The sequence below is a fragment of the Dama dama genome, chromosome 14, assembly GCF_033118175.1.
Source record: "Dama dama isolate Ldn47 chromosome 14, ASM3311817v1, whole genome shotgun sequence".
Lineage (NCBI taxonomy): Eukaryota > Metazoa > Chordata > Mammalia > Artiodactyla > Cervidae > Dama > Dama dama.
Genome location: NC_083694.1, coordinates 23,780,463 through 23,805,290, shown reverse-complemented (window position 1 = coordinate 23,805,290; position 24,828 = coordinate 23,780,463). Strand labels below are relative to the sequence as shown.

Sequence of the window (24,828 nt, the reverse complement as noted above, 5' to 3'; positions counted from 1 at the left end):
AAGATTCCACTGCCACTGACCTATGAATCTGACCACTGGTGAAGTTTTCCCAACCAGGTCAGCATCTCATCTGAGATGCATGAAGGGAGATTTGGAAAGATCATCTTCTAAAGAAGGGCATGGCGACCCACTCCAGTATTCTTGCCTGGAGAATCCCATAGACAGAGGAGCCTGGTGGGCTACAGTCCATGGGGTCGCAAAGAGTCGGACATGACTGAGCAACTAATACTTTCACTTTCACAGTTCAGTCTCTAAAGGAAGCTGTGTCACTCTGTGATGCAACTTAAAGAATGAGGCAAGACATCTGGTTTTAATTCTGCAAGCAAAATCTTTCCTAACTCTGAAAGTTTTCGAGCAAGAAGGTATCAAGTTTATTGGTATGTGACTTATTCTCAACAAAGAGAACTTTTTTGAGTTATAAGAGTTTAAAAGTACAGAGTATTGTATATGAACGCAATATCCTCTGGAACACAAGAGACCTCTGATATGCTATTTCTTCTCAAATTAGCTGAATTCCTCTTCCTGCTGTGACCTCTCCTGTATTTTGAAGGGCTGAGGTGGTCAGGGAGGCAGCCCAGTGCCGCTAGGCCTGTGGTATCATAGGGTAAGACTCTACCTATGGTTAGAGACCACAACCTCTAAAAACACAAAATGATAATGATGTTGTATCACAATACTGGATAGACAAAATAAAACAATCGGCTATCCTGATTTATCAGTAAAATAAGTGAGCTACACAAAAGTTAGAACGTTGTTGATACTATTACTGGGGTTGCATTTTTAAAAACCTTATTTTGGGTGGGAGGTGGGAGGGAGGGGACATTTGTATACCTATGGCTGATTCATATTGATGTATGGCAGAAACCAACACAACAGTGTAATTACCCTCCAATTAAAAATAAACAAATTTAAAAAAAAAACACCCTTTATTTTGAAAACAACTTTCTCAAGCCAAATGAAATTTGTCTCTCTCCCACTGGATGTTTACTGTGCTCGGTGATTATGTAGTCATGCTATTCCCAAGGTTCTGTCCACATTGGACTGTTACATCCTGCAAAGTTCTGCACTGTTTCCTCTAATCTTATAGTATAAGGACATCTAGATGTAAATATCCCCTTCACTGTTTTAAAAGAAGTTTCACCATGACTAGGTAGCATGTTAACAAAAGGCCTGAGCCACCATGTTACTCCGTGGGGAGCAGGGTGGAGCAGGGAACAGTGGGAGCCAGAATTTGAGACACAGAGCAGTGGTTTCTCAAACCTGAACTTCTAACAGGTCGGAATACCTTGCAGGGATTGTTAAACAAGACTGCTGGTCTCCACCCCCAGAGCTTCCCCACTGCTGGTCTGCCTGAAAACTGCTGTTTTCGAGCATAAGACTTTTTAAGAATAGTATTTTCGATTTCCATTACTCACATAAGCTAATGCCCACAAAGCACTGGTTGGTAGATTAGTTATGGTCTCTAACCTCCTTGCTATTACTCATCTCCATCTGTTCTGACTCCTGCTTTTCTCTGCTAGTTCCAGGACTTCTTACTTTTTAAATGCATTTATGTCTGTGTTATGGTCCCCTCCATTTCCTACTTTTATCAATAAATCTCTTAGGAGGTCTTCTCTAGAACAGGCTTCTACTTTGTAAAGAAAAATTAGCAAGTGTTACCTGGGTCTCCATCTTCCTCAGTTTTCGGCTTCTGGGTGACTCCTGAGGTACCCATGTCCCTGGTCATGGGTTGATCCAAATGGCCAGGCTCTTTGGGAATCTGCATCAGAGGAACTTCCGTGTCCTCCTGTGGGAAGTTCTCCTCCAGTGGTGGCTGGGTGTCTACAGGAGAGAAGGACACCCTGGGCTGGCAAAGCTCAATGACAAGCCCCCCTCCAGCATGCCCCCAGCACACAACTCCGTGGCCCCTCACCCTGCCCTCCATGCGCTGGCACCCCACAGGGCAAAACTGGGCAAGGAAAGAAGAGTTTCAATTGCTTTTCTCTCACATTACAGATATCTAATCTACATGATAAAATTTATGGAGAAACCCTGATCCCAAAGCATTTCATAAATATCTTTCCTGTAGGGACTTCAATGAACCTAACTTCCCTCTGCAAACCAACATGCCCACACAGAAAAATGTAGAAAAGGGAATTCTAGTCAATAGCGAAAATAGGAAACATCTACTCCACAAGGAAATAACAGATCTCCTCCACACAGAAGCGGGTGTGCTTCATAGAGCTGGCATAGGGAAGGGCATGACATGCAAAGGCAACTCGCCAAGGTGCCTGTCCAATCTCTTCAGAGTATACCTAAGAGTCTGTATACCTTCCATCTGAGAAGCACGGGGACAGAGGAAAGAGCACGGAGCTAGGAATCAACTTTTCTAGGGTGCTGGCTCAGGGTTGGTCCAGTCGCTATTTACGGAATGGCTTCTATGTCAAGTGCTATGTCAGCAGGCTCTGCATCCTGGTTCCATTCCTTGGCTGGAAAGGAATCTGAATGCAAGAACTCAAGGGTTTGGTAGAATTTAACTGACCGAAGTTGAATTCCTGCCTTAACAGGGCAGGAAAGAACATGTCATCCACTGAAGATGAAAGCTGGGCAGGGGGGTGACTACACTGGAAGTCCAATAGTTAAGACTCTGTATTTCTGCTGCAGGGGGCTTGGGTTCGATCCCTGGTCAGGGAACTAAGATCTTGCATGTCGCTTGGTGCGGCCAAAAAACAAAACCAAAAAAACAAACACTTTCTTAAAAAAAAAAAAAAAGGAAGAAGAAGAAGGTTAGAGGGCAAGAACTCAGGCAAGGCATTGAGTTAAAAGTTAATGCCAGTCCACCCCTGGACAGACAGTAGTCATTTTATGATGAAAAAAATGTGTTCAAAAAAGCGCTTTCATGAAATTGGTACTCTGTTACCAGGTCTACTTTGTATACCATTTTCTTGCTCGAGTCTTTTTCTTTTATAAAGTTTCCTGCAGAGGATGCTACCGCTGCTGGTCTCAACTAAGTGAAAAGTGGATCAGGAAATATTTATCTATACTCCAACCTCCAAGAGAGAAGGTGGGAAGGGCCGTGTGGACGTCCCTGTATTGCCCCTCCCCTCTGGGGACGCTGGAACCTGCGGAGAGAGCTTCAAAGATCAGGCACGAGGCACTTCAGCAGGCCCCCGGCCCCCAAGCCTGTTTCTCAAGCCCAACCCTACAGGGCCACAGGTGGGTACCTCACCTTCCGCTGGTCCATCCCAGCCTCCCTCTACAGGCTGTGCCGCTGCCGGGGGAGCAGGCTCCTCCACCGTGGAGTGTTTGTACCTGACGAAATAGATCAGGTCTTGAACATCATCGAGCACCGCCGCCTCCTCAAAGATGCTACTGTCCTTCGTTTCCAGGTCTCTGTTTTCCGTCACGCGAGCATCAAGCATGTTCTCTGCCTCCGTCAGAATGTGAGACTCCCAAGCACGAAAGACCTTATCAAGGACTTTCTCCACGTTATAGGGCAGGCTCTCGCGCTGCGCTGACTTCAGCTTGGATGACATGTCCTGGAACATGGCTTCCAGCTTGTGGATGTCAAAGTACTTCTGGAATCGCTGCAGAGACTGCTGATCTTTAAAGAAGCTGCTGATTATGGGCAAGTCATCCGAATGGACACTCTCCTCAGGCTGCACGGGGGCATGTGGAGCCCAGGGGAACGAGTCATCGTCACGGTCCTCGGAGGCAGACCCCTGGCTTCCCAGGTCCACGAATTTCTCTACGTCCTCCTCGTCCTCTTTTGAGGGTTCTACCCCAGGCTTCTCCTTGAGACCTGAGGTCTTTGGGTGGCCCTCATGGTTGTCTTCTTTAAGATAATCGGGATCTTTCTTCTGAGACGCTTCACCTAACTCTGGAGTCTGAATTTCTTTCTTGCCAGGAAAGTCACTTCCTTCAGAGGGTCTCTGTGCCTTCTGATGCAGAGGAGAGCTTCCTTCTTTTGCCACCACCGGACCACCTGGGTCCCTGCCCAGACTGTCTACCCCTTTACCTGCAGTCTCATTTTTTCTTTCATTTTCCGATATATGACTAGCTTCTTCTTTGTTTTTTTCAGTTTCTGGATCAGTCTTAATGGCACCTGAAACAGGTTTTTCAGGGTTTTGCAGGTCAGCATCTAACCTCTTATCCTGAATCTCAGGGCTTTTTTCTTTAGACTGCTTCGCACTTATAGCATTTTCATCCTCCAGGAGTTCTTCAGGGCTGTAATCGTCATCTTCTGGGTTTGGTTCTTTTGGGTGGAAGCCTCGTCCTCCTGTGCTATCGGTTAGGCCTGTTTTTCCTACTTCCTGCCCTTCATCGGAGGCATCCTTGGTGACCCTGGTGATCTCTTCCTCAGACGCATCCTTGGTGACCCTGGTGACCTCTTCCTCAGAGAGCTCTCTCTTCTCGCTCACTTGCTTATGAACTGCGGCAGCCACATCTCCCTGTTGCCAGGAGAGATTTCTTTCCAGAATGGGACCCTCTTCTTCCCGGTCTCCCAGCAAGCCACTGTCATCTGGAGAGGAGGACCTAGTCTGATTTTGAAGTTTAAGAAGCCGATCCTTTATAAGTTCTGGGCTCGGATGCTCCCCTGAAAGCACATGTGGCTTAGGTCCACTTACTGAACCGTCTACTTCCTCCACGCTGTCTCTGGAAGCATTAGGCTGATGGCTGCCCAAGGGCGCTGCCACACCCACGGATTCCTGCTCAGTCTTTCCTTCATCCCCTCGATTCCCTGCCGCTTCTGCTTGCGGAACTGAGTCACTCTCTGAGGCACCTTCCAAACTCCGCCCTGTGGGCTTTTCTTCATAAAGCATTTCTTTTGAGATGTGAACGGCTGCTCCTTTCAGGACAGTCTCTTGCTTACCAAAGGCTGATTTTAATGTTTCTGTACTTTTTTCAGCAGCTGGGAAAGAGCTGAGGTGGCCACTGTGAGAAGAACCGTGCGTGGTCTGGTCTTCTTGCATCTCATCCTCTAGCCCCACCTCATGCCGCACCAAGTCCCTCTTGGGTTCCTCAGCTTCCCGCCCCTCGCCTTTAATGTGAAGTTCTGCGCCCACTTCTGGGTCGTTGTCATTGTCTGCTTTAGGGACTTCAACATTCACAAGGCTGTCTGCTGCCTTTTCAGGGTCAATATGATCTTCTGGTCGTGGTTTCCCCAGTCTGCTATCCACAACTAATGGGTCATCTTCTTCCTTTGAATCGGAACTCTCTAAATCTGTGTCTGTGTTTTCTTCCCCTTCCGTAACATCAGAGAAGATAATATCTTCCTGGGGTTTTGGTGTCTTCTTGTCACCCTTTTTGATGCCTGGGGGCTGAGTTTCCTCAACTTTATGCTCTTCGTGTGAATTCTGCTCTTTCTCCGTCGGGTGTTTCTCAATTCCAGAGTGCCCTGGAGTTTTTGTATCTTCTCCATCTGTAAAAGTTAGTAACGGCAGCTCATTGGAGTCTTCTTTACTCTCCTCTTCTTCCTTTCCCACTGTGTAATACTCAGGATCCAAATCCTCAACAAAATCGTCCTCTAACGAAGTAACAAGTCTGGTTGTCTCATCATCAGATACAAGTGCATCGGTAGTTGAGCCAAATTTGGTTTTCAAGTCCAGAGTCATTTCTGTTTTCAAAAGTTTATAAGCATCGATCTTCTCCTGCTCACGCGAGACCTGAGAACTATTGCTGGTTTTGTTGTTTTCACTTTCTGGCACTTTTAACTTATCTTGCAGCATTTCTCCAAAAGATTCAAATGAAGTTCGCTCTCCCTGAGCATGACCTGTTTGACTGTTTAACTGGGGGTGGCTCTTCTGAGCCTCAGATCTTTCCCTGAGTTCCGCAGTGTTTTCTGAGAATACACTTTCATTTTCCTCTGAGTTGGGTTCTCCTGGCTCAGGTTCAGCATCACTTTCATTAGATGCTTCAGGAGGTTCTTCCACATGCTGAGCAGTTTTTTCTTTAACTTCTTCAGAATCTTCAGTAGCAGAATCGTAAAATTCCAAAAACCCTAAAAGTTCTTCGACATTATAATTATCAAAATCGTCTCTTCCCCCATCAAAACAAACGAAATCTGTCTCCTGCAAGGCAAAGAAAAACATTAGCGTGTCACTAACCGAGCGTCACAAGAACAAGTGCTTGCCCACGCTAATGACAGAGATGATTGCAAACTCATGTTTGGCCCTGGAGGGGCTTTTGTGCCAACCCTGGGGAGTCAGGAGAGAGAAGGATGGTCCCCACCTTTCCCTTGGCTCCCTATTTCCATGAGGAAGGGCTCCTACCCGAGTAACATTCCTGGCTTCCCTTCACTCTTTCTCCCTGAGGAGCAGTGACTCCTGTCGCTGGTGGGTTTGTCCTGCACCACCTGTCCTCTGCTTGGGCCTGGCTGGAGGGGACACACACCCTCTCTCTTCCACGCTGTCAGTTTTATAAGCGACAGTCCACGAGGAGAGCCCCCTAGTTGGCTAGCTCTGCCTGTGTCTGGTAAGTCTGTCTCGTTCTAGACTGCCGTGTTCAAAAGCCCATTAATTTCTGCACACTTGAGCTGTGTTCTCCAAGAAGTTTTATCAGTAAGTGATGGTGACATCCTGGTCTCCAACCACCTGCCTGCTGGGTTTCTCAGTCTGTTCTGGGTACAAGTAGGGAAAAGTAGGGCATCATTTATTGGTCCTCCCACCTTCCAGCATCTATGCCTGATGCTCTGGGAATTTACCCCACAACAGTTTGTCCAGAAGAAACTGGAAGACCACCCAGCATCTCCATTATCCTCCCTTCTAGGCTGTACCTTCCTGCTGCCCTAGCTGGAAACAGGCAGTACCACCTTGCTGACAGGCTCTCGGTCTACAACAGATTCCTGACTTATACTTTCCTTGGACTGGGAAAGCTAAATCAGCTTAAGAAGCATCTTACTGAATTACAAGTAAGTGCAGGGGAAGTAAAAATACTGAGGGACAAAGAACGGTGTCAAGGGGCTCCCACTTAACCATCACAAGTACAGCTTGAAGACAAGATTCAGTGAGGGATACACTCTACTCTAAATTAGGGTTCTGATTAGGTGTCAACGAGATCTGCTTTCGGACTGACCATAAACCTAATACTTTCTTTTGACCTCTGCTAGTAAACAAATTGACATAAAAGGGGTCATTAAACAGAGTCAGTCAGTCAGTTCAGTTGCTCAGTCATGTCTGACTCTTTGCGATCCCATGAACCGAAGCGTGCCAGGCCTCCCTGTCCATCACCACCTCCCGGAGTCCACCCAAACCCATGTCCATTGAGTCAGTGATGCCATCCAACCATCTCATCCTCTGTCCTCCCCTTCTCCTCCTGCCCTCAATCTTTCCCAGCATCAGGGCCTTTCCAAATGAATCAGCTCTTTGCATCAGGTGGCCAAAGTATTGGAGTTTCAGCTTTAGCATCAGTCCTTCCAATGAATATTCAGGACTGATTTCCCTTAGGATGGACTGGTTGGATCTCCTTGCAGTCCAAGGGGCTCTCAAGAGTCTTCTCCAACACCACAGTTTGAAAGCATAAATTCTTCGGCACTCAACTTTCTTTATAGTCCAACTCTCACATGCATCCATGACTACTTGAAAAACCATAGCCTTGACTAGACGGACCTTTGTTGACAAAGTAATGTCTCTGCTTTTTAATATGTTGTCTAGGTTGGTCATAACTTTCCTTCCAAGGAGTGTCTTTTAATTTCATGGCTGCAATCACCATCTGCAGTGATTTTGGAGCCCAGAAAAATAAAGTCAGCCACTGTTTCCCCATCTATTTCCCACGAAGTGATGGGACCGGATGCCATGATCTTAGTTTTCTGAATGTTGAGCTTTAAGCCAACTTTTTCACTCTCCTCTTTCACTTTCATCAAGAGGCTCTTTAGTGCTTCTTCACTTTCTGCCGTAAGGGTGGTGTCATCTGCATATCTGAGGTTATTGATATTTCTCTTGGCAATCTTGATTCCAGCTTGTGCTTCCTCCAGCCCAGCATTTCTCATGATGTACTCTGCACAGAAGTTAAATAAGCAGGGTGACAATATACAGCCCTGACGTACTCCTTTTCCTATTTGGAACCAGTCTGTTGTTTCATGTCCAGTTCTAACCGTTGCCTCCTCACCTGCATACACGTTTCTCAAGAGGCAGGTCAGGTGGTCTGGTATTCCCATCTCTTTCAGAATTTTCCACAGTTTATTGTGATCCACACAGTTGAAGGCTTTGGCATAGTCAATACAGCAGAAATAGATGTTTTTATGGAACTCTCTTGCTTTTTTGATGATCCAGCAGATGTTGGCAATTTGATCTCTGGTTCCTCTGCCTTTTCTAAAAGCAGCTTGAACTTCTGGAAGTTCATGGTTCACATATTGCTGAAGCCTGGCTTGGAGAATTTTAAGCATTACTTTACTAGTGTGTGAGATGAGCACAATTGTGTGGTAGTTTGAGCATTCTCTGGCATTGCCTTTCTTTGGGATTAGAATGAAAACTGACCTTTTCCAGTCCTATGGCCACTGCTGAGTTTTCCAAATTTGCTGGCATATTGAGTGCAGCACTTTCATGGCATCATCTTTCAGGATTTGAAATAGCTCAACTGTAATTCCATCACCTCCACTAGCTTTGCTCGTAGTGATGCCTCCTAAGGCCCATTTGACGTCACATTCCAGGATGTCTGGCTCTACATGAATGATCACACCATCATGATTATCTGGGTCATGAAGATCTTATTTGTACAGCTCTTCTGGGTATTCTTGCCACCTCTTCTTAATATCTTCTGCTTCCGTTAGGTCCCTACCATTTCTGTCCTTTATTGAGCCCATCTTTGCATGAAATGTTCCCTTGGTATCTCTCAAGAGATCTCTAGTCTTTCCATTAAACAGAGGGAAAAGTTTAAAAACCAACAAAGATAATTTCCTTCTCCTAACTAAACTGTCACAGTCCTTGGAGAGACCTGACAAGTGTGGCAGGAACGAATGATTCCTCTGCTCGCTGCATGCCTTTCTAAGCCATTTCTTCACGTTAAGGGAAGCATGGAGTGAGAGGTGCAATGAGAAGGCGGAATCCCTAACAAATGAGGTCTCTGTGACCCATGAGCTGCTGTCTAGCGTATATTTTCCTCCCAGCAGTATCCTCATTAGGAGCAAGGACTAACAGGCAATCAGGCTGATTTCATGACCCTTGGGAAGACAAAAAGTTTCAAGAATAGCAACGGCTCTGTGACTTCATCTATTCAGCAGAGCTCGGCTGATACCTGCCCCAGGCCAGCAGCCTGCATGCTCTCGCAGCGACTCCAAAGAGTTGCTCGAAGATTTGTGTTTGAAGGTGGGTTTCAATTTTTATTAATTTTAAAACTCCAGAAAATAATCAGCTGGAGTGAGGATCCCAGAACACAAAATCCTTGTCATCACAAAGCTACTCAAGTTAGTGCACCCTGGATGAATGCTTTCCAGACTGTGCAGTCAGGACCTTGCAGATTTGAGATTTCGACTGAGGCTGAATCTTGTGTGAAACATTCAGGTTCCCTTTTCCAGAATCCATCCCATAACTCTAATCCCTTAAATCATTAGAGTCCAAAAGAAAACTTTATGGCCTAATACATAATTTAGGGTTTGATTAATTTAACCTGATTTCTATATACTCAAAATGTCTAAAGGCTATTCAATGAGTACTGAGACAACTTCTCATCTTGCTTGAAGTAAAAAAAAAAAAAATTACTTCAAGTAATTTGAAGTAAGAAAAGTAAAAACAAAATTATTTACTTCCCAAATTTAATAACTAAATACAAAGATACTGAACTATTTTTTTCTCATATCAAGTAGCAAATAAAAATCCTGAATAAGCATACACAGCCTTATACAAGAACACCTGCTTCAACGTAGAACTATCGGATTGTGATACAAAGTCTCCCATAAATTATTCTCAAACTTCTCTTTTCTTTAAAGGTAGTCTGATAAACTAAAATCTGATACATAGATGTTAACTTGTTTTCCCTTTTTTGATCAAAACACATTCAGAGACTTTCAAAATTAGTTAATTAAGTGTAACTGATGAATTTATAAGTCAATTTATAACTGAGAACAACAACAGAATCCACAACTTACATCTGTTGGAATTTGCAGCTCTTCTTGAGTATATTCATGGACCACTTGGATTAAATCCTTTGGAAAATATCCAAAAGTACGCCCAACCTACATTAAAAAACAGCAGAAGAAATGAGTATCAATCAAAATTCTTTATGAGAAACATAAACGAGAGACTTCTAAGTAGTGAGAGGAAACATACAGATAGGTAGATGTAACCACAAGAGATAGATAGTTGCTATTATGATTACAGAGATTATTATTCCAATATAAATTAAGTACAAAATGTTGTAAGGACAAATTTTCTAAAACCACTGAAATTTTCTTTCAATATTCAACTTAATTCTAAACACAGAGCACATACAGTGAGATTTCTGAAATAGCTAGAAGATCTGTACGAGAGAAAGTTAGTGTATATTATGCAACTAAAACTATGTAAATAAAAGTTGTGTAGAAAGAATTTCAAATACTCTCTAACAAGAATTTATCTGCACATTTCACAGCATTTCTCATAAACCAGGTCTTAGATGTATTAATAAGTAAAAAAAAAAAAAAAAATTCTGAAATGCATGACCAGTACAACAAAAGGCAAATATTGACTGATACCATGGGCTGCACTAGCTTTTTCCAAACTAGATTTTCAAGGTTTGTGGGAGAAAATAAAACTCATACTAATCCACACAGCAAGCTTAGTTTCATGCAAGTAGAGACAGAAGATAACCCCATTTATCTATAGCACTAACAGCTTTCCCAACAAGAATACTGGAGTGGGTTGCCACTTCCTTTTCCAGGGGATCTTCCCCATCCAGGGATTGAACCACCCGGGACTCTTGCATTGCAGGTGGTCTCTTGACTGAGCAACCAAGGAGACCTAAAAGGTATTATTATCAATATATTGTGTGTCTTCTTGAGAAACACACACTGTCTTTAACTAACTATAGTCTGAAAGGGAGTAGCAGATCTCTTCCCAATCAATAAAGGAGGAGACTGACACGCAGATCAAATGCATAGAAAGAAAAAAAAAGAGGGTATCTTATCACTAACTCCTAAAATGTCCGCATTATGAGAGCTTTTGTTATATCTGGCAACTCTGTGAAAGCCAGTTTTACTAGAACACTGCCTTTAAGATTAGATAAGACAGTGCAATTCTAAATTGCTACACTGGCAGTTAAAGTATAAAATTCTAAAAAACCAAAAAAAAAACAAAAAAACAACTGCAGAATGAAAACTAAGAAATAGAAGCAAGAACCATCTTGAAAGCTCAGGAGACAGAGTTTTTAATCATGAAATGAGAGGGGAGGCTGAGAGAAAATACAGTTTTTTTCTTCTCAGGAACAGTTTATTAAGAGAATCTAGAAAAGGGAAAGAAATCAGAGCTATGTGAAAAGGAAATACATTTATCTTGGTGTGATCTTTGTCAACTGAGACCACAGGTCGTAAAAAACTCCATAAGTTTTTATATCGAGTGGGTCCTCTTTCTTAGGATCTGACAAAAAGATGCAGAATCATAGGCCCTCATGACTGAAGGTAACTTTTATATCTAATCTTGCTTCCGTATCTCATCTCTGTTGATTTGATTTGGGAAAAGAATATTGTTTCAAGAGAACAAATTCTGCATAAGCTACACCTGGGACAAATGGAAACAGGTGCTGCTCCCTGAAAGGAAATATTCGCAAGGAAAATGGGTAAGACGCATGCCCCATTACAGAGCTTCTGACTTTGCTGGAGCTAAGACAGTACACATTAACTGCGATACAAGGCAGTAAAAGGAAGGCCACACGAGCGGCGCAAACAAAGCACCACCTCAACAATCAGGAGACAGCAAAGATCGCTTCTGGCTGAGAGCTGAGGGCAGGGTTTCCCAGCAAAGGCAGGGGCACGGTCAGGAACCAGAAAGACTGGCGGGCTCTCTAGGATCATTCGAAGGACTGATGCTGAAGCTGAAACTCCAATACTTTGGCCACCTCATGCAAAGAGTTGACTTATTGGAAAAGACCCTGATGCTGGGAGGGATTGGGGGCAGGAGGAGAAGGGGATGACAGAGGATGAGATGGATGGATGGCATCACTGACTTGACGGGCATGGGTTTGGGTAGACTCCGGGAATTGATGATGGACAGGGAGGCCTGGCGTGCTGCGATTCATAGGGTCGCAAAGAGTCGGCCACGACTGAGCGACTGAACTGAACTAGAAGTGAAAAGTCAAGTTCACTTATCCAAATGCTCCAACTTCACCACTTTATCAAAAACGGTATGGGCTTGAAAAAAAAAGTTCCAAGAGTAAAGACTATCAAGAAATCTCATGCAATAGACTTGAAAGGAGCAAAACAGATTCTCTTCTGAAAACGGTGATTCAACCGGTGTATGTGTGTTAGTTGCTCAGTTGTGTACGACTCTCAGTTGTGTGACCCTGTGGATTGCAGCCCGCCAGGCTCCTCTGTCCATGGAATTAATTCTCCAGGCAAGAACACTGGAGTGGGTAGCCATTTCCTTCTCCAGGGGATCTTTCCGACTCAGGGATCAAACCCAGGTCTCCTGCATTGCAGGCAGATTCTTCAGCATCTGAGCCATTCAACTGGGATTCTGCCTAAATAGAAAGGTTGTACCTGACCAGTTGGTCTTACTGGACTCCTCCCTAAGAATCTGGACTGCCAACAAAATAAATCTGTTTTTCCCGACAGGGGATTCTTAAGCTTTCTTTTCTGTTGTTTCATTTACAGAGAGTGAAAATGTTCACCTTGGGGACTGAGTGTTTCTGTAAGTTTGGACAATCCTTAGGGTATTCAGGACTCTTACTACTTTCAATAAATAATCAGGCAACACATCACACAGAAAGGAAAGGACAATAGCTCATAAGCCTCCCAATCAGGTCACTTCCAGTGAATCACCTCATTAAAAATATCAAGGCATGACAAAGTCATGGATTTCCATGTCTGCCATGCCCGCACCCACAGAGCTGACTGGGTGGGAACAGACCTGCTGGGAAGAACCTGTGGGAGCAAGTGTCCAAAGAGCAGGAAAAGGATGCCCCAGCAGTTGCAAGCAAAACAAGCAAACAGGAAAACACGCAGCAAAAATGACATTTTGCTTTTTTAACAAGAACAGCACACATGATTAGGTATGCTAACAGTTTAGAAAATAATTCTTTTAAAAAATCAACTCTTAACAGGAATGCCTAAAACACTACTTTGCCCATATTTTACAGGATTAAGTCTGATGCTCACGAATCCTTCCTTTTTGAAACAATGAAGTTAAGAAGTTTCAAAGTGAAGTTTCAGGTTTCACTATCTGTAACTACCAATTTGTTTTCTGCATTTGTGAGACTGCTTCAGTTTTGTTATATTCATTTGTCTTACTTTTTAGCTTCCACTTATAAGTGATAACATACAGTATTTGTCTTTGCCATATTTCACTAACATGACACTCTCCAATCCACCCATGTTGCAAATAGCAAGACTGCAGTCTTTTTATGAATGAATAATACTCTATTGCAACTCAATGGACATGAGTTTGAGTAAACTCTGGGAGTTGGCGATGGACAGGGAAGCCTGGTGAGCTGCAGTCCATGGGGTTGCAGAGTCGGACACGACTGATGGACTGAACTGAACTGAATACTCTACTGTGTGTATGTATATATATATATATATATATATATATATATACACCACATCCTTATTTGCTACATATGGAGCACTCGTGGCTGGTAAGGTCGAGAACTTGACTCTGAGGAGCAGCAGCTGGAAGCAGTTCACTTCTGTTGGAGACCCTCTTCTGCACTAGGCCTGAAGCCAGCAGGGGACACACAACGAGCCCCTTTTCCACAGTCAAGCAGAGGGGACAAGTTAACTCCATCAAAGACCCCCAGAAACTGCGGCTACTTAAATCTACAGTGCTAAACAAGTCAATAAAAAGGCAGAAAATTATGTCAAATTTTTTACTTACACTTCCAGCCCAAACTTCAGGCGATCCCCCTGCCAGTTTATAGTAGACATATACAGAGTCACCTTTTTTAAAATTCACAAAACGACAATCCGGGCCTGTAAAATCTTCTAGAGCTTCACCCCGGTACATTAACACTGTATAGAAAGAGAGGGCGAAAAAAAGCGGGTATCAGGATTCAACTTTCAAATACTGATTTATCAGGAAACATAACAATCCACTGTAAATAACAATCAAGCTTCTCCAGTACTCTCTGAAACCAATCACCCTCAACTCATATGCTCAGAGCACCGATAGGGCTGTATCGTTATACATTACACATTCCCCTGCAAGTAGCCAGGAGAGAGATAAACTTGCCCTGTTTTTCTCTATGGGTAATGCGAACAAAGAGCAATGCATCCACTGCCACACGTGGCTGGTCTCAGGTGAAACTCTTGGTTCCCTCTCTAACCATCCAGTTTTCAGTCTTTGCTGTTTCATAATTATAAAAAGCTTCATTTTGCAGTTGGGTAAATTCAAACACAGATGCAACTAGTGTAAGCATGACTACATGCAGTGGTAATAGGTAACTGGGGAGAGCACCCAAGAAGCCCCAGGAGGTCAATTAACTTGAACTAACCACTAAAAGGCCCTATCTTTAAATGGCTATAACTGCTACTGTGCAACAGTAAACACCGTCCACTTCACTTGCAGTCAAGTTGTTCTGTCAGTATCTGGATAAATTAATGGGAAAGGATATCATACCCAATTATGGATCCAATCACACAAGATAATATTTTCTGAAAGCATATAATGTTGAATATATCCAACATTAAGGAGGTTTATTTATTTCTATAAACAAAATCAAAAGTGGGCAAACAGGTTTTGTTTCTATAAGCAAAATCACACATGGCAGGGACAAGCAAAACCGTGAGAACGGTCCAGTAGTTACCTTCAGTCTTAAAATGCAGGACTTTAAACTATACTCGATCTAGAAATTGATAGAAGTGGTATTTTTCTTTTTGTTGGCCAAATACACAGCTCCTCGTCAAATGAAATGGACAACAAATGCAATTAAATAGCAGAGAAAAGGAAGGATGAAACGGAAATAACACTTGTTTTAAAAGCCAACTGGCAATAAGCACCTTAAGATGTATCTTCACACACATATTTGAGGGACAAACACGGATTTAAAGGGGGTTATTTGGATTTTGAAGCTGATTATTTTAATACATGTCAGCATCCTAATTCAGATATAATTAAGTGAGAGGCAAAGTTGAAGGTGATGGACAATTCTTAAATTGATAGGCTGGGGATCCTATCAGAATCGGAAATAGGAAGATCACTGCAGCGGGATAATAAATCATCAGATGAGGACATAATGCACGCTGTGGGGCAGCTATCTGAAAAGCACAGAGGACAGCTAACATGGACACATCTTACTAAACAAACACTTTATGCAACACAACACGGGACCAGACCCTGCTCTAGCTGCTGGCTATCGCCTCTGGCTACATTTGTTGGACACACGCCATTCTTCCAGTTATGTGACACCCAAGGGCCCTTCTAACACCATGTCTCCACACTGAGCAAGTATCAGGGATGTTATAATTTTCCCGATGACTGGTTTTGAGGTACCCAGGCAGGACAGTGTTTGAAAGCAAAGCACAGCCAACTCTGGCCATATCCAACACTGCTTGCTAATAACCTGGACTTACTCTGAGAAAACTGCAGGAGAAATTCATGGAAGTTGCTCCACTTTTGTAGCGTTTATTTACATCAGTCTTAGGGTTACCTCTAGGAATGGCTTAAACAGATCCAAGACAGCCTCCTTTCTTTCCCCTAATGATGTGGCAGTGCTACGGTTCTTCCGATTGTGAAATCTGTTTTTGAATAACACTGATTTCAATCTAAATAGCTAAACTGTAGGCTTTGGCCTCAGAAGGAACGCTTTTCTATACACACTGATTACAACACACAACCAACCTTGTGTGAAATGGTTGTCAGTAAGTTACATGGTTATTTGAGACCACAACGACGACAGGGGGCCAAGGCAAACACACAGAAAGAGAGCCCAACAATGTAACTGACCAAGGCTCAAGCTGGCTGGATTTATAAAACCCCTGGTGTATTTATTATTTTCACTTTAACAATCGTCTTCATCTGAGTCTGGGGATCTCTGCCCTTCTCACTACCCCCAGCCCTCCCCGAATTCGCGGTCAGGGAGCAATTCCGCTTCCTGCGCACTGGAGACAACTGGTACCAGGTGGCCGATGCAGAGTCTCGGCCTCTTTCGAGAGACACATTTTGGCCTTCCCGGTGCCCTCCCTGCCGGGCTATTTGCGGGAGCCTTCCAAGCACAGAAATGACAGGACTGAGGCAGAGCCGGGGAGGAGACCTTGGAACACACCGCATGCCTGGACTCCGGGCTCGTCCCAAACCTCGACTCCAATCCCTGTAGAAAAGGCGGTCCGAGCCCCGAATCTGACTGGAGCAGAGGGGCGAAGGGGCTGCGCCAGGGAGGCTTTTCCGAGCCCTAGCATCCTGCGGCAGGGAAGACGCCCACCGAGTCCCTGGCGCATCCGCCCCCGGACTGCACCCAGCGAGGACCCGGCGACGGGCGCAGGAAAGCGCTCGCAGGCAGCGTGCGGAGCCCGGGGCGCGCCACGCGCAACCCCATCTCCCCTCGGAGCCGGGGCGGGCCGGGGGAGGGGACGTTGTGAGCGGCCCCCGGGAAAACCGGGGGGCCACCTCCGAACCCCCCACCCCATCCCCCGCCTCCGTCCGCGAAGGAAAAATGAAAAGCTGGCAACAAGTGGGAGGCAGAGACCCCCCCCCGCCGAGGCCAGCTGGCCCCGGCGCCCGGAGAGCCGGAGGGGACAGACGCAGGAACCCGGAGGTCGCCCTCCCCCCGACCCGGCGCTCCGCCCTCCCGGCCTGCGCCCCCCGGGTCGGCTTGCCGGGCGGCCGAGCTCCCGCCCCCGCGATGCCCCGGCGCCGGCGCCGCCGCCGCCGCCGCCGCCGCCCTCCCGGCACTCACTGCTGCATTCTTCGTCCGCGCAGAGTTTGAGCTGCGAGAAGCGCCGGCCGGGGTCCTGCTCCGGCTGGCCGGGCACCCGCCAGGGCGGCCCGAGCAGGAGCAGCCAGAAGAGCAGCCCCGGCGCCGCAGCCATGTTGTGGTCACCTCGCGGAGCCGGTGACGCGGAGGACGCGGCCGGGGCGGGCGCCGGCGGGCGGGGCGCGGGGCGGGGCGGGGCGCGCGGCGGCGGGATGGGAGGCGCCCGCCGGCCTGTGAGTCCGCGGCGGACACGTCAGCGCGGCCTCGGGCCGGGGACCGCGGGGGTCCCGGAGGAGGAGGAGGACGCGCGCTCCCACCTCCTAGCCGAGGCCTCCTCGTCGGGTGGCTGCCTTGGCAACCGGGACTCTCTCTTCCTCCTCGTCCAATCGCGTGCCTTTGCCTCTGTCCCTGCGTCGTCGACCCTCCGCGAGACTCCATTCCTCGCTCACTTTGCTCTTCCACCTTGCATCCCCCACCCCGCGCCATCCCAACAGCAGGTCTTCTTTGACCCCTTTCTTGCAGCTTCCGATTTCTGGTCCTTCCCAAACTGGCTCATCCTCACCTCCCCTTCTTGGTTTGGTACTTCCTTTTCCTAACTACCAAATCCCACCCACGATTTTCCACTGCTAGTCCCCAGTTCGAGATTCCCTCTTCTGACTCCCAGGAGTTTGGGGGGGCATCCCCATCCCATGATCTCCTTATAGGAAAAGGAGAGGTCAGCAGAATGATGGGTCGGTGGTGTACATTAGAGCCGGTGGCCTGCTTGGCCTTTTTCTGCACCCCTCTTCCCCTAGCCCTGGGGGATGGAGGTGGGCAATGGGTCCCCATGCTGAGATCTTCAAATTCTGGGGGTTTTATCCATAAGAAACTGAAAGTGTTAGTTGCTCAGTCGTGTCCGACTCTCTTTGACCCCATAGAATGTAACCCGCCAGCCTCCTCTGTCCAAAAAGGATACTGTCAAGGCAAGAATGCTGGAGTAGGTAGCCATTCCCTTCTCCAGGGGATCTTCCCCACTGAGGGATCGAGCCAGGGTCTTCTACATTGCAGGCAGATTCTTTACCGTCTGAGCCAGCTGAGCAGCTCTGATCCATAAGCGGAGAATAATTTAATTCAATGCCAATATGTTGAAATTCCATTTTATGCTACCATTTTAGGCCAGACACTGGACAAAACACTAGGGTGGTGAAGGCAAACACGTAGATCAACAGACAAGATATCAGGCCTTTGTCTAAAGAAGCCCACAATTTAGGGGAAACTAACATCAAAACGACAATGAGCAAAAGTTGTTAGGAAGGAAAAGCTAGTTAATAGCGGCTTACATTTATTGAGTGTTTTCTTTATGTCCAGGTGGTATTCTAAAGTCCTCATATGTATCAATTTGTTTAATCTTCACAACAATAGTAGGTCCTATTACTATCTTCATTTTCAAGATGAAGACATTGCCTTTGTCTGTGACCAGGGGCTTCTCTCTATAGTCTCTGCCAAGGCTAATCATCAACCCCAAATGCCAATCAAACCCATTAATTAGTTTCCCAAACTGATTGGATTCCTTAAAAGCAAGAGGAAAGAATGTCATCCATCTACGCAAACCATAATGTTGAATAAGGAAAAAGACGAGAAAGAGTTCACAGTTGTTTATCTACAGGGACCATGAGATGTCCCACTGGTCCAGTGTCGTTCCCATGCTGTCAGGAGAGAATATACAACAGATTAGGTGACTGTGGACATAGTATTGCCATTAGGAGTTCTTCATTTCTTTTCTACCATGTGTTTCTTTGCTTTAGAATCTTAGGTTTGTTTATTAGGCATCCCCAACTTAATATGCTGAAAACCAAACTTCTTATTTTCTCTCTCAAGCCATGTTCCTTTCAATATTCCCTATCTCAACAACTAGTCATTTAATTCTATTTTCTAGATGTTCAAGTCAAAAACTTACAAACTATTCTGACTCCTCTTTGTCTCATACCCCAAGTCCAATCCATCAGATAATCCTGGGCATCCTTTATTTAAATTACTTTATTGAGGTATAGACAGATAGGCAGAGATTTACTCAATTGTGTCCAACTGTTTGCAACCCCACAGACTGTAACCTGCCAGGCTCCTCTGTCCATGGAATTCTGTAGCCAAGAATACCGGACTGGGTTGCCATTCCCTTCTCCAGAAGATCTTCCTGACCCATGAATAGAACCTGGGTCTCCTGCATTGTAGGCAGATTCTTTGCCATCTGAGCCACGAGGGAAATCTGTTTGAGATATAATTGACATATAGTAAATTGCACATATGTAAAGTGTACAATTGGGGCTTGCCATGTAGCACTAGTGGTAAAGAACCTGCCTGCCAATGCAGGAGACATAAGAGACTCTGGTTCAATCCCTGGGTCAGGAAGAACCCCTGGAGGAGGGCATGGCAACTTACTCCAGTATTATTGCCTGGAGAATCCCATGGACAGAGGAGCCTGGTAAGCTATATATAAGTCCATGGGGTTGCAAAGAATTTGACGTGATTGAAGCAACTTAGCATGTACACACACACAGACTCTACAACTGGATAAGTTTTGACATGTATACACTCATGAGACTACCACTGCAATCTAGGTAATGAACATATCCATCCCCCTGAAGAGTCCTCATGCTCCTTTGCCATCCCTCCCTCCCCTCTTGTGCCTGTCTCCAAAAAACCCTGTATTACTCTGTCAGGGACTGTTTAACAGGAGGATTCCTGTGTGCTGTTTCCTATCTGTCTTGAGCCCTCTGTTCCTTATCAGTCCCTCTCAGGGGCGAGAGGAGCTGGCAAGCCGCTCCCAGGACTGAGATCATAGAGATGGGATGCTTGCATAGGATTTCCTTCATTAGCTTTTCCATTTGGTGAAAAGGATCATTCACGACCCTCTTTTGATATGGATCGCCTTTTGGCCTTATGGCCTCTATTGCTCCTTGTTTCCTTGGTAACTTGTAAAGTCAGGTCTTTTGATCTTTATATGAAGAAGCTACCTTGTCATACGGTATATGTATATATACTCTTACAGAATTCAATAAAGCACCCTTGCTCCACCAGAGACTTGGGTCCCCGTGTCCTTCTTTCTCTCTCTCTCTCTATTTCTGGCTGATTCCCTGGAGCGTGAAGGCCGGCTGCATAACCCAGGGAATATTAGCCTCTTGCCTTCTTTCACTTTCTTATCGTCGACTCCGGACCACCAGGTTCCGGTCCATTAAAGGACCCCAACATTACTCTAGATTGATTTGTAGTTTTTAGAATTTGATATAGATGGGATCGTACATTATGTATTTTTGTTTTGGTCTGACTTCTTTCACTCAGCATAAGCATTTGAAATATGCCCAGAATCTGACCACCTCCTATGTTAACACTACAGGCCAAGCCACCATCATCTCTCACCTGAAAGACTGCAATAGCCTCCTTACTCTTCCCCCTGCTTCTGCCCTGCCTTCCCAAAGTCTGTTGTCTCAGTAGCAGTCAGAGCAATCATTTGATGATATAGATGTGGTCATGTCTCTCCTCTGCTCAGAATCTTCCTCTGGCTTTCCACTTCCAAGTACAACACAGTGACTCTATTATGGTCTGCCCTGCCTTCTTTGATCTGACCCTGCTCATCCCTTTTACCCCCACTTCCTAGCACTTTCTCCTGGCTCTGTTAGTTTCACTCAAACACACCAAGCCCACTCATACATAGAAGCATCTGCACTTGCAATTTTCCCTCAACCTGGAACAGTTCCCCTGAACAGTCTGCTGGATAACTAGTTCCCTCACTTCATCAAGGGTCTGTATCAATAGCACATCTCATTAGAGATGCCTTCCCTGACCACCCTACGTAAATAAGAGCTCCCTCCTTATTATTAGCATGATTATCTAATCCATCTTACTGCTTTATTTTTCTTCAGAGCAGCTACCACCTGCTTTATATTTGTTTACCTATTTGACTGCCCCCCTACCCCAAATATAAGCTTCATGGAAGAAAGGAATTTGTCTGTTTTGTTCATTGTGTAACATAAGCCCCAAGGAAAATGTCTGGAATATATGACGTACTCAACCAATGATTTGATGAGCTCATAATTCCTCACATATTATAAATATGCTACACTATTTACCTACATGGAGCTTCCATATATAAATATGGAATATTTATATATGAAGGGAATATGCCATGAGAGCAAGGCATCTCTGTCTTCCCTTCAGCAGCGTCCTCAACACTAGAAACAAACTTGGAACATATTTACTGTTGATTGAGGACATATTTGTTGTGGAGGCAGTGAATGAAATTGTACTGTACTCTCTTCCTGTATCCTACCAGAATATTAAAGCAGATAAAGAGATCATTTTAACTTCTGTTATTTCTATTTAAAGTGGTATTAATAACAATTCATTGGTGGGAAAAGCAAAATTTCAAAATGATCTAATTAAATATTACTTCATTAATAATTATTTTGACTGATTTTCACATGTGCTTTTATATGAAGAGTGAGAGTGCTCAGTTACTGAAGAACTGACTGCTTACTTTGTAGATTTTCTACGGATTTGATATCTGCATTATTTTTTTACTATTATTATTACCTTAAAAAGATACTAACAATCTTGGTGGGTAATCAGAAAAAAAAAAATTCTCTGCTGACCACAGTGAGAGCGGTAGTGGTAGTTCTTCCTGCCTGCATATATATAACTATGGTGGATGAATCAGCATTCATTTTTACTCATAGCATTTAAACACTGATGCTTGACATAAACTCTCATCCCAAGTGTATTATTTGTTAACACTTCAGATGGAATTTTCACTAAGTAAAGGCTGAGTAACAGTCAAAAACTAAATGTGGTGACTTCCTCGGTAGTCCACTGGTTAAGAATCCATCTGCCAGGCTGGAGATGCAAGTATGAATTTGGTTGGGGAACTAAGATCTCACATACCCTGGAACAACTGAGCCCATGTGCTGCAACTGCTGAGCCCATGTGCCTCAGAGCCTATAGGCCACAACTAGATAGTCCCCATGTTCTGCAAGGAAAGACCCCAAGTGATGCAACTAAGACCTGATGGAGCCAATTAAACATTTAATAAATAAACATGTGTCTAGTTTGGTGGGGGTTTGGCATTATTTTATAAAATATAAGGTATGGAGGGTCCCTGACCTTAAGAGAATTTGCAATCTGATTGAGAAAACTAGACAAGTACATCTGAAACAAACAGAAGACAGCATAATATCACATATCACTATAAACCTCCCATGGTGCCTAACCCTGGGAAGTTTACAGTGGAGGAACATCCAGAAGACCTAACACTGAAGTTATAAGAAATAACCCAGCCTATTCCCAATGATGAAACCACTCAGAGTGGAGAGAATGGGATAAAACATTTCTTAAAGACTATGGCTACCAGTCTAGATGGAGTAACAGGGACTAGATTCCCCTCCCTCTGTGCTTCAGTTAAATATCTAGAAAACTAGCAAAAATATATGAAACGATCACTTTTAGGCATTGGACAACAAACAGTACAGGATAGTGATCCCTAAAGTAAGTGGAACAAATGAAAAGAGTGACATGATCATCCCAACTTACTCCTCAGATAAAGTTTCCAGGCCACAACCAGAAAAGGGGAAACTCAAACAAGTGATCTCCTTGAGCTGAAGAGACAGAGTTGAAAGTTAGGGGAGGCAAACACAGCTGGAATGCATAAGAGAAAAGTACAGGAGAGAAGAGAACGGCATGGAGAAAACAGAATTTTGCAGAGAGCTCAAGAGATCTGTAGAATGTTCCTCTCAAGTCTTCAGCTGACCAGTGATGAAGAACTGCATATGAGGAACTACCTTAGGCCAGGGAAGAAACACCAGAGAGGACAGGAAGAACAATTACTGGAGTAGAGAATAGTTTGTATTTTCACTAGCCAGAGTGGAAAACCTATAATTCAGTGCATCAGGTAGATCACTCAGTAAAGAGGAATCGGCCTAAGATCTAAAGCTACTCTTATTCTACCTAACAAGGCTTGAAAACAAGTCTTGAAAAGATCAAAATGAAAAAAAAAAAAAAGAAAAGATCAAAATGTTTCCAAGTAAATTAACTGCATTTCAGAACAGAGCTCAAGATTATTTAAAATAGTAAAAAATATGTAGCATTTAACAAGGTAAATTCACAATATCTGGAATACAATAAAAATTATGAAGCATGTAAAGAAGTAGGAAAATACAACCCATAGGGGAAAGAAAAATCAACTGATAGGAATGTTCCAAAATAACACAGATGATACAATAATTACACAAGAATATTGATGCAGTTATATTTCATATATTTCAAGATTATGTAGAAAAGCATAACACAGATTATATAAAAATGATTCAAATCAAGCTTAGGTGAATAAATCAATGGCTGAAAAGAAAATACACTGGACAGGATTGACAGCATACTAGACATCACAGAAGAAAATATTAGTGAATTGGAAGACATAGCTATATAAACTCTCCAAAATGAAACAAAAGAGACTGAAAGAAATGAACAGAGTATCAGTGCAGGCACTTCAGTCAGCTGAAAATATGTGTAACTGGAGTCCTTGAAAATATGTGTAACTGGAGTCCTTGAAGGAGGGAGGAAACAGAAAAAAATGTTTCAAGAAATAATGAATGAAAGCATTCCAAATACAATGAAAACTCACAGATCTAAGAAGCTCAACAAACCCAAACTTAAGAAATGTGAGTAAAATGACATGAATGCACATCAAATTGCTTAAAACCAGTGGTAATGAAAAATACTCATTAAGAGAAAAAACAGATACACTATATACATGGTGATGGTGATTTCGTTGCCAAGTCTGACTCTTGTGACCCCATAGACTGTAGCCCACCAGGCTCCTCTGTCCATGGGATTTTCCAGGCAAGAATACTGGAGTGGGTTGCCATTTCCTTCTCCCAAAGATAAATTTCTCCTTGGGAATATGCAATCCAGAAAATGGAAGATCAATATATCTAAAGTGCTGGTGGAAAATATGGCAGTCTGGAGTTTTACATCAAGTAAAAATATTTTTCAAAGATAAGCTGAAGTCTTTTCAACACATGGCGCAGAGATAACTGGGTATATATAAGCAAATGAATGAAATTGAACCCTACCTTGTTCTTGCTGTTCAGTTGCTAAGTTGTTTCTGACTTTTTGTGACCCCGTGAACTGTAGCACGCCAGGCTTCTCTGTCCTTTACTATCTCTTGGAGTTTGCTCAAACTCATGTCCATTGAGTCAGTGATGCTATCTAACCACTCATCCTCTGCCGACCCCTTCTCCTGCTCTCAATCTTTCCCAGCATCAGAGTCTTTTCGAGTGAGTCAGCTGTTTGCATCAGGCGGTCCAGATATTGGAGCTTCAGCTTCAGCATCAGTCCTTACAATGAATACTCAGGGTTGATTTCCTTTAGGATTGGCTGGTTTGATCTCCATGCTGTCCAGGGGATTCTCCAGAGTCTTCTTCAGCACCACAATTTGAAAGCATCAATTCTTTGGTACTCAGCCCTGTTTACAGTCCAACTTTCATATCTGTACATGACTACCAGAAAAACCACAGCTTTGACTATACGGACGTTTGTCAGCAAGCCATATACAAAAATTAACTCAAAATAAATCATAGTCCTAAATGTAAGATCTAGAAGTATAAAAATCTTTAAAAATATATATAAGGAGAAATCTTAGAGTAGGCAATGATGTCTTAGGTACAACACTAAAAGCATAAGCAACAAATTAAAAATAGATCAATTGGACTTCATCAAATTTAAAACCTCTGTCCTTCAGAGGATCTAATCAAAATAATGAAAATACAGCCACACAGAGGAGTAGAAAAT

At 44.1% G+C, this 24,828-nt stretch overlaps 1 protein-coding gene across 3 annotated transcripts in view; it reads right to left on the bottom strand.

Annotated features, from left to right (window-relative positions):
* MIA3 (MIA SH3 domain ER export factor 3) overlaps positions 1-17,165 on the bottom strand; it is a 55,989-nt gene extending 38,824 nt beyond the window's left edge. For all 3 annotated transcript variants that reach the window (XM_061160087.1, XM_061160084.1, XM_061160085.1), the window contains exons 1-5: positions 16,996-17,165; positions 13,980-14,113; positions 10,061-10,147; positions 3,209-6,050; positions 1,660-1,821 (exon numbers count right to left, since the gene is read on the bottom strand). In XM_061160087.1, the coding sequence (XP_061016070.1) occupies positions 1,660-1,821; positions 3,209-6,050; positions 10,061-10,147; positions 13,980-14,113; positions 16,996-17,128 (3,358 nt within the window). In that variant the 5' untranslated portion in view covers positions 17,129-17,165. The remainder of the gene's footprint in view (positions 1-1,659; positions 1,822-3,208; positions 6,051-10,060; positions 10,148-13,979; positions 14,114-16,995) is intronic.
* Between the last annotated feature and the right edge of the window lie 7,663 nt (positions 17,166-24,828).